At 43.8% G+C, this 14,997-nt stretch overlaps 1 protein-coding gene across 1 annotated transcript in view; it reads right to left on the minus strand.

Annotated features, from left to right (window-relative positions):
* Positions 1 to 839: 839 nt before the first annotated feature.
* LOC124025063 (cytochrome P450 3A27-like) overlaps positions 840 to 14,997 on the minus strand; it is a gene marked incomplete at its 5' end in the record, with an annotated part of 38,256 nt that continues 24,098 nt past the window's right edge. The window contains 4 exons of the mRNA XM_046338746.1: positions 840 to 1,113; positions 2,533 to 2,695; positions 2,823 to 3,049; positions 5,276 to 5,436. Coding sequence (XP_046194702.1) covers positions 988 to 1,113; positions 2,533 to 2,695; positions 2,823 to 3,049; positions 5,276 to 5,436 — 677 coding nt within the window. The remainder of the gene's footprint in view (positions 1,114 to 2,532; positions 2,696 to 2,822; positions 3,050 to 5,275; positions 5,437 to 14,997) is intronic.

Genomic DNA, 14,997 nt, shown 5'->3' on the forward strand with positions numbered 1-14,997 from the left:
GTGACTGATTGAGGTTGTGGACAGGTGTATTTTATACTGATAACAAGTTCAAACAGGTGCCATTAATACAGGTAACGAGTGGAGGACAGAGGAGCCTCTTAAAGAAGAAGTTACAGGTCTGTGAGAGCCAGAAATCTTGCTTGTTTCTAGGTGATCAAATACTTATTTTCCACCACAATTTGCAAATAAATTCATTAAAAATCCTACAATGTGATTTTCTGGATTTTTTTCCCTAATTTTGTCTGTCATAGTTGAAGTGTACCTATGATGAAAATTACAGGCCTCTCATCTTTTTAATTGGGAGAACTTGCACAATTGGTGGCTGACTAAATACTTTTTGCCCCACTGTATATAGTAGGGTTCTCCCGGGTAGGGTAGGGTGCTCTAGAGTAGGGTGGGGTGCTCTAGGGTAGGGTGGGGGCTCTAGAGTAGGGTGGGGTGCTCTAGGGTAGGGTGGGGGCCTCTAGGGGGGGGCTCTAGGGTAGGGTGGGGGGCTCTAGGGGGGCTCTAGGGAAGGGTGGGGTGCTCTAGGGTAGGGTGGGGGGCGCTCTAGGGTAGGGTGGGGGCTCTAGGGTAGGGTGGGGGGCTCTAGGGTGGGGTGGGGGACACTAGGGTGGGGTGGGGTGCTCTAGGGTAGGGTGGGGTGCTCTAGGGTAGGGTGGGGGGCTCTAGGGTAGGGTGGGGGACACTAGGGTGGGGTGGGGTGCTCTAGGGTAGGGTGGGGTGCTCTAGGGTAGCGTGGGGTGCTCTAGGGTAGGGTGGGGGGCTTTAGGGTAGGGTGGGGGGCTCTAGGGTAGGGTGGGGGCTCTAGAGTAGGGTGGGGTGCTCTAGGGTAGGGTGGGGGGCTCTAGGGTAGGGTGGGGGCTCTAGAGTAGGGTGGTGTGCTCTAGGGTAGGGTGGGGGCTCTAGGGGGGCTCTAGAGTAGGGTGGGGTGCTCTAGAGTAGGGTGGGGGGCTCTAGAGTAGGGTGGGGGGCTCCTGCATTCGGTCACATTGTTGGACTCTTCAGAGTGGTAGCGGTGGTGTTGCTAGGGGTGTTGCTACGGGGGTCCAGCCTCAGTTTGATTGGTCGTTTTGGCATCAGGAAACCCTGGTTGTCAATCTCCAAAGGGATCTATAGAGAATAACAGACCATGTTAAAACAGGTGGTGACCATGTTAAAACAGGTGCTGACCATGCAGGTGCTGACCATGTTAAACAGGTGGTGACCATGTTAAACTGGTGATGACCATGTAAAAACAGGTGGTGACCATGCAGGTGCTGACCATGTTAAACAGGTGGTGACCATGTTAAACAGGTGGTGACCATGTAAAAACAGGTGGTGACCATGTAAAAACAGGTGGTGACCATGTTAAAACAGGTGGTGACCATGTAAAAACAGGTGGTGACCATGTTAAACAGGTGGTGACCATGTTAAAACAGGTGGTGACCATGCAGGTGCTGACCATGTTAAACAGGTGGTGACCATGTTAAACAGGTGGTGACCATGTTAAACAGGTGGTGACCATGTTAAAACAGGTGGTGACCATGTTAAACAGGTGGTGACCATGTAAAAACAGGTGGTGACCATGTAAAAACAGGTGGTGACCATGTTAAACAGGTGGTGACCATGTTAAACAGGTGGTGACCATGTTAAAACAGGTGGTGACCATGTTAAACAGGTGGTGACCATGTAAAAACAGGTGGTGACCATGTAAAAACAGGTGGTGACCATGTAAAAACAGGTGGTGACCATGTTAAAACAGATGGTGACCATGTTAAAACAGGTGGTGACCATGTTAAAACAGGTGGTGACCATGTAAAAACAGGTGGTGACCATGTAAAAACAGGTGGTGACCATGTTAAAACAGGTGGTGACCATGTTAAAACAGGTGGTGACCATGTTAAACAGGTGGTGACCATGTTAAAACAGGTGGTGACCATGTTAAAACAGGTGGTGACCATGTTAAAACAGGTGGTGACCATGTTAAAACAGGTGCTGACCATGCAGGTGCTGACCATGTTAAACAGGTGGTGACCATGTTAAACTGGTGGTGACCATGTAAAAACAGGTGGTGACCATGCAGGTGCTGACCATGTTAAACAGGTGGTGACCATGTTAAACAGGTGGTGACCATGTTAAACAGGTGGTGACCATGTTAAAACAGGTGGTGACCATGTTAAAACAGGTGGTGACCATGTTAAAACAGGTGGTGACCATGTTAAACAGGTGGTGACCATGTTAAAACAGGTGGTGACCATGTTAAAACAGGTGGTGACCATGTTAAAACAGGTGGTGACCATGTTAAAACAGGTGGTAACCATGCTAAAACAGGTGGTGACCATGTTAAAACAGGTGCTGACCATGTTAAAACAGGTGGTGACCATGTTAAAACACGTGGTGACCATAATAAAACACGTGGTGATCATGTTAAAACAGGTGGTGACCATGCTAAAACAGGTGCTGACCATGTTAAAACAGGTGGTGACCATGCTGAAACAGAAACTGACGTTTGATGGTGTCATATTCTGTCTGCTCAGGTGAGCGTCTCACCTCGGTCTCGTCGCAGACGGAGAAAGTGAAACTCTGGAGGATCTCGACCATGGCCAGTTTGATCATGATCAGGGCGAAGCGCATCCCGATACAGTTCCTGGGCCCCGCCCCAAACGGCATGTACGTGTTCGGATCAATAGGCTCCTTGTTCTCCTTACTGAACCTGGACAGGGGGAGGGCAGACACATTACACATTGTATTGTAGTTGATTTGTGGTTGTGATATTGTTGTACTGTGGTTGTATTAAGGTTGTGTTATGGTTGTATTGTGGTTACGGTGCGGTCCAGTACCTCTCTGGTTTGAACTCCTCAGGGTCAGACCAGATCTCTGGGTCACGGTGGAGGGTCCACGTGGGAACCAGGACAACGCAGTCTTTGGGGATGACGATGCCGTTGATCTCCACCGTCTTCTTGGCGACCCTCTCCAGTCGCGGGGCGATGGGGTACAGTCTCAGAGACTCGTTCAACACACAGTCCAAATAGTCCATCTGCATCAGAGCTTCGTACTGGATTGGAGCCTGCACCGTGGTTACATACACATCAGTAACTCATCCCATCTGACACCGGGGTTACACACACATCAGTACCTCAACACATCTGGCACCCACACAGGATCTATCTTCATCAGGGGGTGCGTCACCTGAGTGGGTTGATTCACTGTTGTGGTTACATACACATCAGTACCTCACCCCATCTGACACCGTGGTTACACACACATCAGTACCTCACCCCATCTGGCACCGTGGTTACATACACATCAGTACCTCACCTCATCTGACACCGGGGTTACATACACATCAGTACCTCACCTCATCTGACACCGGGGTTACACACACATCAGTACCTCACCCCATCTGACACCGGGGTTAAACACACATCAGTACCTCAACACATCTGGCACCGGGGTTAAACACACATCAGTACCTCACCTCATCTGACACCGGGGTTACACACACATCAGTACCTCACCCCATCTGACACCGGGGTTACACACACATCAGTACCTCACCCCATCTGACACCGGGGTTACACACACATCAGTACCTCACCCCATCTGACACCGTGGTTACACACACATCAGTACCTCAACACATCTGGCACCCACACAGGATCTATCTTCATCAGGGGGTGCGTCACCTGAGTGGGTTGATTCACTGTTGTGGTTACATACACATCAGTACCTCACCCCATCTGACACCGTGGTTACACACACATCAGTACCTCACCCCATTTGACACCGGGGTTACACACACATCAGTACCTCACCCCATCTGACACCGGGGTTACACACACATCAGTACCTCACCCCATCTGACACCGTGGTTACATACACATCAGTACCTCACCTCATCTGACACCGGGGTTACACACACATCAGTACCTCACCCCATCTGACACCGGGGTTAAACACACATCAGTACCTCAACACATCTGGCACCGGGGTTAAACACACATCAGTACCTCACCTCATCTGACACCGGGGTTACACACACATCAGTACCTCACCCCATCTGACACCGGGGTTACACACACATCAGTACCTCACCCCATCTGACACCGGGGTTACACACACATCAGTACCTCACCCCATCTGACACCGTGGTTACATACACATCAGTATCTCACCCCATCTGACACCGGGGATACACACACATCAGTACCTCACCCCATCTGACACCGGGGTTACACACACATCAGTACCTCACCCCATCTGACACCGTGGTTACATACACATCAGTACCTCACCCCATCTGACACCGGGGATACACACACATCAGTACCTCACCCCATCTGACACCGGGGTTACATACACATCAGTACCTCACCTCATCTGACACCGGGGTTACATACACATCAGTACCTCACCCCATCTGACACCGGGGTTACACACACATCAGTACCTCACCCCATCTGACACCGGGGTTACACACACATCAGTACCTCACCCCATCTGACACCGTGGTTACATACACATCAGTATCTCACCCCATCTGACACCGGGGATACATACACATCAGTACCTCACCCCATCTGACACCGGGGTTACACACACATCAGTACCTCACCCCATCTGACACCGGGTTACACACACATCAGTACCTCACCCCATCTGACACCGTGGTTACATACACATCAGTACCTCACCCCATCTGACACCGGGGTTACACACACATCAGTACCTCACCCCATCTGACACCGTGGTTACATACACATCAGTACCTCACCCCATCTGACACCGGGGTTACACACACATCAGCACCTCACCCCATCTGACACCGGGGTTACATACACATCAGTACCTCACCCCATCTGACACCGGGGTTACACACACATCAGTACCTCACCCCATCTGACACCGGGGTTACACACACATCAGTACCTCACCCCATCTGACACCGGGGATACACACACATCAGTACCTCACCCCATCTGACACCGGGGTTACAACACATCAGTACCTCACCCCATCTGACACCGGGGTTACACACACATCAGTACCTCAACACATCTGTTGGAGAACACAGTATCTATTTCCTCCTGCAGTTTGGTCATGTTGTGGGGGTTACCTTGTTGGGGAACACAGTATCTATCTCCTCCTGCAGTTTGGTCATGGTGTGGGGATTACCTTGTTGGGGAACACAGTATCTATCTCCTCCTGCAGTTTGGTCATGGTGTGGGGATTACCTTTTTGGGGAACACAGTATCTATCTCCTCCTGCAGTTTGGTCATGGTGTGGGGATTACCTTGTTGGGGAACACAGTATCTATCTCTTCCTGCAGTTTGGTCATGGTGTGGGGATTGGTTGCCAGGTTATAGGCCAGGAAACTCATAGTACTGCTGCTGGTCTCGTAGCCACCGAAGATGAACATGATGGCCTGAGACAAGATCTCATGATCAGTCAGTCCTGTGGAGAGAGAGGAGAGGAGAGGAGGGAATAGGAGAGAGAATATGTTTGTAACAAGTGTGTGTTTGTAACAGCAGTTTACAGGTGTGTGTTTGTAACAGCAGTTTCCAGGTGTGTGTTTGTAACAGCAGTTTACAGGTGTGTGTTTGTAACAAGTGTGTGTTTGTAACAGCAGTTTCCAGGTGTGTGTTTGTAACAGCAGTTTACAGGTGTGTGTTTGTAACAAGTGTGTGTTTGTAACAGCAGTTTCCAGGTGTGTGTTTGTAACAAGTGTGTGTTTGTAACAGCAGTTTACAGGTGTGTGTTTGTAACAGCAGTTTCCAGGTGTGTGTTTGTAACAGCAGTTTACAGGTATGTGTTTGTAACAGTAGTTTCCAGGTGTGTGTTTGTAACAGCAGTTTACAGGTGTGTGTTTGTAACAGCAGTTTACAGGTGTGTGTTTGTAACAGCAGTTTACAGGTGTGTATTTGTAACAGTAGTTTCCAGGTGTGTATTTGTAACAGTTTACAGGTGGGTGTTTGTAACAGCAGTGTTTGTAACAGCAGTTTCCAGGTGTGTGTTTGTAACAGTAGTTTACAGGTGTGTGTTTGTAACAGCAGTTTACAGGTGTGCGTTTGTAACAGTAGTTTACAGGTGTGTTTGTAACAGTAGTTTACAGGTGTGTGTTTGTAACAGTAGTTTACAGGTGTGTGTTTGTAACAGCAGTTTACAGGTGTGCGTTTGTAACAGTAGTTTACAGGTGTGTTTGTAACAGTAGTTTACAGGTGTGTATTTGTAACAGTAGTTTCCAGGTGTGTGTTTGTAACAGCAGTTTCCAGGTGTGTGTTTGTAACAGCAGTTTCCAGGTGTGTGTTTGTAACAGCAGTTTCCAGGTGTGTGTTTGTAATAGTTTACAGGTGTGTGTTTGTAATAGTTTAAAGGTGTGTGTTTGTAACAGCAGTTTCCAGGTGTGTGTTTGTAACAGCAGTTTACAGGTGTGTGTTTGTAACAGCAGTTTACAGGTGTGTGTTTGTAATAGTTTACAGGTGTGTGTTTGTAACAGCAGTTTCCAGGTGTGTGTTTGTAACAGCAGTTTCCAGGTGTGTGTTTGTAACAGCAGTTTCCAGGTGTGTGTTTGTAACAGCAGTTTCCAGGTGTGTGTTTGTAACAGTAGTTTACAGGTGTGTGTTTGTAACAGTAGTTTACAGGTGTGTGTTTGTAACAGCAGTTTCCAGGTGTGTATTTGTAATAGTTTACAGGTGTGTGTTTGTAACAGCAGTTTACAGGTGTGTGTTTGTAACAGCAGTTTCCAGGTGTGTGTTTGTAACAGCAGTTTCCAGGTGTGTGTTTGTAACAGCAGTTTCCAGGTGTGTGTTTGTAACAGCAGTTTCCAGGTGTGTGTTTGTAACAGCAGTTTCCAGGTGTGTGTTTGTAACAGCAGTTTATAGGTGTGTGTTTGTAATAGTTTACAGGTGTGTGTTTGTAATAGTTTACAGGTGTTTGTTTGTAACAGCAGTTTCCAGGTGTGTGTTTGTAACAGTAGTTTCCAGGTATGTGTTTGTAACAGCAGTTTCCAGGTGTGTGTATGTAACAGTAGTTTACAGGTGTGTGTTTGTAATAGTTTCCAGGTGTGTGTTTGTAACAGCAGTTTCCAGGTGTGTGTTTGTAACAGCAGTTTCCAGGTGTGTGTTTGTAACAGTAGTTTACAGGTGTGTGTTTGTAACAGCAGTTTACAGGTGTGTGTTTGTAACAGTAGTTTCCAGGTGTGTGTTTGTAACAGTAGTTTACAGGTGTGTGTTTGTAACAGCAGTTTCCAGGTGTGTGTTTGTAACAGTAGTTTACAGGTGTGTGTTTGTAACAGTAGTTTACAGGTGTGTATTTGTAACAGTTTACAGGTGGGTGTTTGTAACAGCAGAGTTTGTAACAGCAGTTTCCAGGTGTGTGTTTGTAACAGTAGTTTCCAGGTGTGTGTTTTTAACAGCAGTTTCCAGGTGTGTGTTTGTAACAGCAGTTTACAGGTGTGTGTTTGTAACAGCAGTTTCCAGGTGTGTGTTTGTAACAGGTGTGTGTTTGTAACAGCAGTTTACAGGTGTGTGTTTGTAACAGTAGTTTACAGGTGTGTGTTTGTAACAGCAGTTTCCAGGTGTGTGTTTGTAACAGCAGTTTACAGGTGTGTGTTTGTAATAGTTTACAGGTGTGTGTTTGTAATAGTTTACAGGTGTTTGTTTGTAACAGCAGTTTCCAGGTGTGTGTTTGTAACAGTAGTTTCCAGGTGTGTGTTTGTAACAGCAGTTTCCAGGTGTGTATTTGTAACAGTAGTTTACAGGTGTGTGTTTGTAATAGTTTACAGGTGTGTGTTTGTAACAGCAGTTTCCAGGTGTGTGTTTGTAACAGTAGTTTACAGGTGTGTGTTAGTAACAGCAGTTTCCAGGTGTGTGTTTTTAACAGCAGTTTCCAGGTGTGTGTTTGTAACAGCAGTTTACAGGTGTGTGTTTGTAACAGCAGTTTACAGGTGTGTGTTTGTAACAGCAGTTTACAGGTGTGTATTTGTAACAGTAGTTTCCAGGTGTGTGTTTGTAACAGTAGTTTACAGGTGTGTATTTGTAACAGTTTACAGGTGGGTGTTTGTAACAGCAGTGTTTGTAACAGCAGTTTCCAGGTGTGTGTTTGTAACAGTAGTTTACAGGTGTGTGTTTGTAACAGCAGTTTACAGGTGTGCGTTTGTAACACTAGTTTACAGGTGTGTTTGTAACAGTAGTTTACAGGTGTGTATTTGTAACAGTAGTTTCCAGGTGTGTGTTTGTAACAGCAGTTTCCAGGTGTGTGTTTGTAACAGCAGTTTCCAGGTGTGTGTTTGTAACAGCAGTTTCCAGGTGTGTGTTTGTAATAGTTTACAGGTGTGTGTTTGTAATAGTTTACAGGTGTGTTTGTAACAGCAGTTTCCAGGTGTGTGTTTGTAACAGCAGTTTCCAGGTGTGTGTTTGTAACAGCAGTTTCCAGGTGTGTGTTTGTAACAGCAGTTTCCAGGTGTGTGTTTGTAACAGTAGTTTACAGGTGTGTGTTTGTAACAGTAGTTTACAGGTGTGTGTTTGTAACAGCAGTTTCCAGGTGTGTATTTGTAATAGTTTACAGGTGTGTGTTTGTAACAGCAGTTTACAGGTGTGTGTTTGTAACAGCAGTTTCCAGGTGTGTGTTTGTAACAGCAGTTTACAGGTGTGTGTTTGTAACAGCAGTTTCCAGGTGTGTGTTTGTAACAGCAGTTTCCAGGTGTGTGTTTGTAACAGCAGTTTACAGGTGTGTGTTTGTAACAGGTGTGTGTTTGTAACAGTAGTTTACAGGTGTGTGTTTGTAACAGCAGTTTCCAGGTGTGTGTTTGTAACAGCAGTTTATAGGTGTGTGTTTGTAATAGTTTACAGGTGTGTGTTTGTAACAGGTGTGTGTTTGTAACAGCAGTTTCCAGGTGTGTGTTTGTAACAGCAGTTTCCAGGTGTGTGTTTGTAACAGCAGTTTCCAGGTGTGTGTTTGTAACAGCAGTTTATAGGTGTGTGTTTGTAATAGTTTACAGGTGTGTGTTTGTAATAGTTTACAGGTGTTTGTTTGTAACAGCAGTTTCCAGGTGTGTGTTTGTAACAGTAGTTTCCAGGTATGTGTTTGTAACAGCAGTTTCCAGGTGTGTGTATGTAACAGTAGTTTACAGGTGTGTGTTTGTAATAGTTTCCAGGTGTGTGTTTGTAACAGCAGTTTCCAGGTGTGTGTTTGTAACAACAGTTTCCAGGTGTGTATTTGTAATAGTTTACAGGTGTGTGTTTGTAACAGCAGTTTACAGGTGTGTGTTTGTAACAGCAGTTTCCAGGTGTGTGTTTGTAACAGCAGTTTCCAGGTGTGTGTTTGTAACAGCAGTTTCCAGGTGTGTGTTTGTAACAGCAGTTTCCAGGTGTGTGTTTGTAACAGCAGTTTCCAGGTGTGTGTTTGTAACAGCAGTTTATAGGTGTGTGTTTGTAATAGTTTACAGGTGTGTGTTTGTAATAGTTTACAGGTGTTTGTTTGTAACAGCAGTTTCCAGGTGTGTGTTTGTAACAGTAGTTTCCAGGTATGTGTTTGTAACAGCAGTTTCCAGGTGTGTGTATGTAACAGTAGTTTACAGGTGTGTGTTTGTAATAGTTTCCAGGTGTGTGTTTGTAACAGCAGTTTCCAGGTGTGTGTTTGTAACAGCAGTTTCCAGGTGTGTGTTTGTAACAGTAGTTTACAGGTGTGTGTTTGTAACAGCAGTTTACAGGTGTGTGTTTGTAACAGTAGTTTCCAGGTGTGTGTTTGTAACAGTAGTTTACAGGTGTGTGTTTGTAACAGCAGTTTCCAGGTGTGTGTTTGTAACAGTAGTTTACAGGTGTGTGTTTGTAACAGTAGTTTACAGGTGTGTATTTGTAACAGTTTACAGTTGGGTGTTTGTAACAGCAGTGTTTGTAACAGCAGTTTCCAGGTGTGTGTTTGTAACAGTAGTTTCCAGGTGTGTGTTTTTAACAGCAGTTTCCAGGTGTGTGTTTGTAACAGCAGTTTACAGGTGTGTGTTTGTAACAGCAGTTTCCAGGTGTGTGTTTGTAACAGGTGTGTGTTTGTAACAGCAGTTTACAGGTGTGTGTTTGTAACAGTAGTTTACAGGTGTGTGTTTGTAACAGCAGTTTCCAGGTGTGTGTTTGTAACAGCAGTTTACAGGTGTGTGTTTGTAATAGTTTACAGGTGTGTGTTTGTAATAGTTTACAGGTGTTTGTTTGTAACAGCAGTTTCCAGGTGTGTGTTTGTAACAGTAGTTTCCAGGTGTGTGTTTGTAACAGCAGTTTCCAGGTGTGTATTTGTAACAGTAGTTTACAGGTGTGTGTTTGTAATAGTTTACAGGTGTGTGTTTGTAACAGCAGTTTCCAGGTGTGTGTTTGTAACAGTAGTTTACAGGTGTGTGTTAGTAACAGCAGTTTCCAGGTGTGTGTTTTTAACAGCAGTTTCCAGGTGTGTGTTTGTAACAGCAGTTTACAGGTGTGTGTTTGTAACAGCAGTTTACAGGTGTGTGTTTGTAACAGCAGTTTACAGGTGTGTATTTGTAACAGTAGTTTCCAGGTGTGTGTTTGTAACAGTAGTTTACAGGTGTGTATTTGTAACAGTTTACAGGTGGGTGTTTGTAACAGCAGTGTTTGTAACAGCAGTTTCCAGGTGTGTGTTTGTAACAGTAGTTTACAGGTGTGTGTTTGTAACAGCAGTTTACAGGTGTGCGTTTGTAACACTAGTTTACAGGTGTGTTTGTAACAGTAGTTTACAGGTGTGTATTTGTAACAGTAGTTTCCAGGTGTGTGTTTGTAACAGCAGTTTCCAGGTGTGTGTTTGTAACAGCAGTTTCCAGGTGTGTGTTTGTAACAGCAGTTTCCAGGTGTGTGTTTGTAATAGTTTACAGGTGTGTGTTTGTAATAGTTTACAGGTGTGTGTTTGTAACAGCAGTTTCCAGGTGTGTGTTTGTAACAGCAGTTTACAGGTGTGTGTTTGTAACAGCAGTTTACAGGTGTGTGTTTGTAACAGCAGTTTCCAGGTGTGTGTTTGTAACAGCAGTTTCCAGGTGTGTGTTTGTAACAGCAGTTTCCAGGTGTGTGTTTGTAACAGTAGTTTACAGGTGTGTGTTTGTAACAGTAGTTTACAGGTGTGTGTTTGTAACAGCAGTTTCCAGGTGTGTATTTGTAATAGTTTACAGGTGTGTGTTTGTAACAGCAGTTTACAGGTGTGTGTTTGTAACAGCAGTTTCCAGGTGTGTGTTTGTAACAGGAGTTTACAGGTGTGTGTTTGTAACAGCAGTTTCCAGGTGTGTGTTTGTAACAGCAGTTTCCAGGTGTGTGTTTGTAACAGCAGTTTACAGGTGTGTGTTTGTAACAGGTGTGTGTTTGTAACAGTAGTTTACAGGTGTGTGTTTGTAACAGCAGTTTCCAGGTGTGTGTTTGTAACAGCAGTTTATAGGTGTGTGTTTGTAATAGTTTACAGGTGTGTGTTTGTAATAGTTTACAGGTGTTTGTTTGTAACAGCAGTTTCCAGGTGTGTGTTTGTAACAGTAGTTTCCAGGTGTGTGTTTGTAACAGCAGTTTCCAGGTGTGTGTATGTAACAGTAGTTTACAGGTGTGTGTTTGTAATAGTTTCCAGGTGTGTGTTTGTAACAGCAGTTTCCAGGTGTGTGTTTGTAACAGCAGTTTCCAGGTGTGTGTTTGTAACAGTAGTTTACAGGTGTGTGTTTGTAACAGCAGTTTCCAGGTGTGTGTTTGTAACAGTAGTTTACAGGTGTGTGTTTGTAACAGTAGTTTACAGGTGTGTATTTGTAACAGTTTACAGGTAGGTGTTTGTAACAGCAGTGTTTGTAACAGCAGTTTCCAGGTGTGTGTTTGTAACAGCAGTTTCCAGGTGTGTGTTTGTAACAGCAGTTTATAGGTGTGTGTTTGTAACAGGTGTGTTTGTAACAGTAGTTTACAGGTGTGTGTTTGTAACAGCAGTTTCCAGGTGTGTGTTTGTAACAGCAGTTTATAGGTGTGTGTTTGTAATAGTTTACAGGTGTGTGTTTGTAATAGTTTACAGGTGTTTGTTTGTAACAGCAGTTTCCAGGTGTGTGTTTGTAACAGTAGTTTCCAGGTGTGTGTTTGTAACAGCAGTTTCCAGGTGTGTGTATGTAACAGTAGTTTACAGGTGTGTGTTTGTAATAGTTTCCAGGTGTGTGTTTGTAACAGCAGTTTCCAGGTGTGTGTTTGTAACAGCAGTTTCCAGGTGTGTGTTTGTAACAGTAGTTTACAGGTGTGTGTTTGTAACAGCAGTTTCCAGGTGTGTGTTTGTAACAGTAGTTTACAGGTGTGTGTTTGTAACAGTAGTTTACAGGTGTGTATTTGTAACAGTTTACAGGTGGGTGTTTGTAACAGCAGTGTTTGTAACAGCAGTTTCCAGGTGTGTGTTTGTAACAGTAGTTTCCAGGTGTGTGTTTTAACAGCAGTTTCCAGGTGTGTGTTTGTAACAGCAGTTTACAGGTGTGTGTTTGTAACAGCAGTTTCCAGGTGTGTGTTTGTAACAGGTGTGTGTTTGTAACAGCAGTTTACAGGTGTGTGTTTGTAACAGTAGTTTACAGGTGTGTGTTTGTAACAGCAGTTTCCAGGTGTGTGTTTGTAACAGCAGTTTACAGGTGTGTGTTTGTAATAGTTTACAGGTGTGTGTTTGTAATAGTTTACAGGTGTTTGTTTGTAATAGCAGTTTCCAGGTGTGTGTTTGTAACAGTAGTTTCCAGGTGTGTGTTTGTAACAGCAGTTTCCAGGTGTGTGTATGTAACAGTAGTTTACAGGTGTGTGTTTGTAATAGTTTCCAGGTGTGTGTTTGTAACAGCAGTTTCCAGGTGTGTGTTTGTAACAGTAGTTTACAGGTGTGTGTTTGTAATAGTTTACAGGTGTGTGTTTGTAACAGCAGTTTACAGGTGTGTGTTTGTAACAGTAGTTTACAGGTGTGTGTTTGTAATAGTTTACAGGTGTGTGTTTGTAACAGCAGTTTCCAGGTGTGTGTTTGTTAGTTTACAGTGTGTGTTTGTAACAGCAGTTTACAGGTGTGTGTTTGTAACAGCAGTTTACAGGTGTGTGTTTGTAACAGCAGTTTACAGGTGTGTGTTTGTAACAGCAGTTTCCAGGTGTGTGTTTGTAACAGTAGTTTACAGGTGTGTGTTTGTAACAGTAGTTTACAGGTGTGTGTTTGTAACAGTAGTTTACAAGTGTGTGTTTGTAATAGTTTACAGGTGTGTGTTTGTAACAGCAGTTTACAAGTGTGTGTTTGTAAAAGCAGTTTCCAGGTGTGTGTTTGTAACAGCAGTTTACAGGTGTGTGTTTGTAACAGGTGTGTGTTTGTAACAGCAGTTTACAGGTGTGTGTTTGTAACAGCAGTTTCCAGGTGTGTGTTTGTAACAGCAGTTTCAGGTGTGTGTTTGTAATAGTTTACAGGTGTGTGTTTGTAATAGTTTCAGGTGTTTGTTTGTAACAGCAGTTTCCAGGTGTGTGTTTGTAACAGCAGTTTACAGGTGTGTGTTTGTAATAGTTTACAGGTTTGTGTTTGTAACAGCAGTTTCCAGGTGTGTGTTTGTAACAGCAGTTTACAGGTGTGTGTTTGTAACAGCAGTTTCCAGGTGTGTGTTTTTAACAGCAGTTTCCAGGTGTGTGTTTGTAACAGCAGTTTCCAGGTGTGTGTTTGTAACAGCAGTTTCAAGGTGTGTGTTTGTAACAGCAGTTTCCAGGTGTGTGTTTTTTAACAGCAGTTTCCAGGTGTGTGTTTGTAACAGCAGTTTCCAGGTGTGTGTTTGTAACAGCAGTTTCCAGGTGTGTGTTTGTAACAGCAGTTTCCAGGTGTGTGTTTGTAACAGTAGTTTCCAGGTGTGTGTTTGTAACAGTAGTTTCCAGGTGTGTGTTTGTAATAGTTTACAGGTGTGTGTTTGTAACAGCAGTTTACAGGTGTGTGTTTGTAACAGCAGTTTACAGGTGTGTGTTTGTAACAGCAGTTTACAGGTGTGTGTTTGTAACAGCAGTTTCCAGGTGTGTGTTTGTAACAGCAGTTTCCAGGTGTGTGTTTGTAACAGCAGTTTCCAGGTGTGTGTTTGTAACAGTAGTTTACAGGTGTGTGTTTGTAACAGTAGTTTACAGGTGTGTGTTTGTAACAGTAGTTTACAAGTGTGTGTTTGTAATAGTTTACAGGTGTGTGTTTGTAACAGCAGTTTACAAGTGTGTGTTTGTAAAAGCAGTTTCCAGGTGTGTGTTTGTAACAGAAGTTTACAGGTGTGTGTTTGTAACATGTGTGTCTTTGTAACAGCAGTTTACAGGTGTGTGTTTGTAACAGCAGTTTACAGGTGTGTGTTTGTAACAGCAGTTTACAGGTGTGTGTTTGTAACAGTAGTTTCCAGGTGTGTGTTTGTAACAGCAGTTTCCAGGTATGTGTTTGTAACAGCAGTTTCCAGGTGTGTGTTTGTAACAGTAGTTTACAGGTGTGTGTTTGTAATAGTTTACAGGTGTGTGTTTGTAATAGTTTACAGGTGTGTGTTTGTAACAGCAGTTTCCATGTGTGTGTTTGTAACAGCAGTTTCCAGGTGTGTGTTTGTAACAGTAGTTTACAGGTGTGTGTTTGTAACAGTAGTTTCCAGGTGTGTGTTTGTAACAGCAGTTTCAGTTTCTGCAGGTGTGTGTTTGTAACAGTAGTTTACAGGTGTGTGTTTGTAACAGTAGTTTACAGGTTTGTGTTTGTAACAGTAGTTTCCACGTGTTTTTGTAACAGCAGTTTACAGGTGTGTGTTTGTAACAGTAGTTTAAAGGTGTGTGTTTGTAACAGCAGTTTCAGGTGTGTGTTTGTAATAGTTTACAGGTGTGTGTTTGTAACAGCAGTTTGCAGGTGTGTGTTTGTAACAGCAGTTTCCAGGTGTGTGTTTGTAACAGCGGTTTACAGGTGTGTGTTTGTAACAGCAGTTTACAGTGTTGTTTGTAACAGTAGTTTACAGTTTGTTTGTAACAGTAGTGTACAGGTGTGTGTTTGTAACAGTAGTTTACAGGTGTGTTT

The sequence above is a fragment of the Oncorhynchus gorbuscha genome, unplaced genomic scaffold, assembly GCF_021184085.1.
Source record: "Oncorhynchus gorbuscha isolate QuinsamMale2020 ecotype Even-year unplaced genomic scaffold, OgorEven_v1.0 Un_scaffold_2147, whole genome shotgun sequence".
NCBI classification, from domain to species: domain Eukaryota; kingdom Metazoa; phylum Chordata; class Actinopteri; order Salmoniformes; family Salmonidae; genus Oncorhynchus; species Oncorhynchus gorbuscha.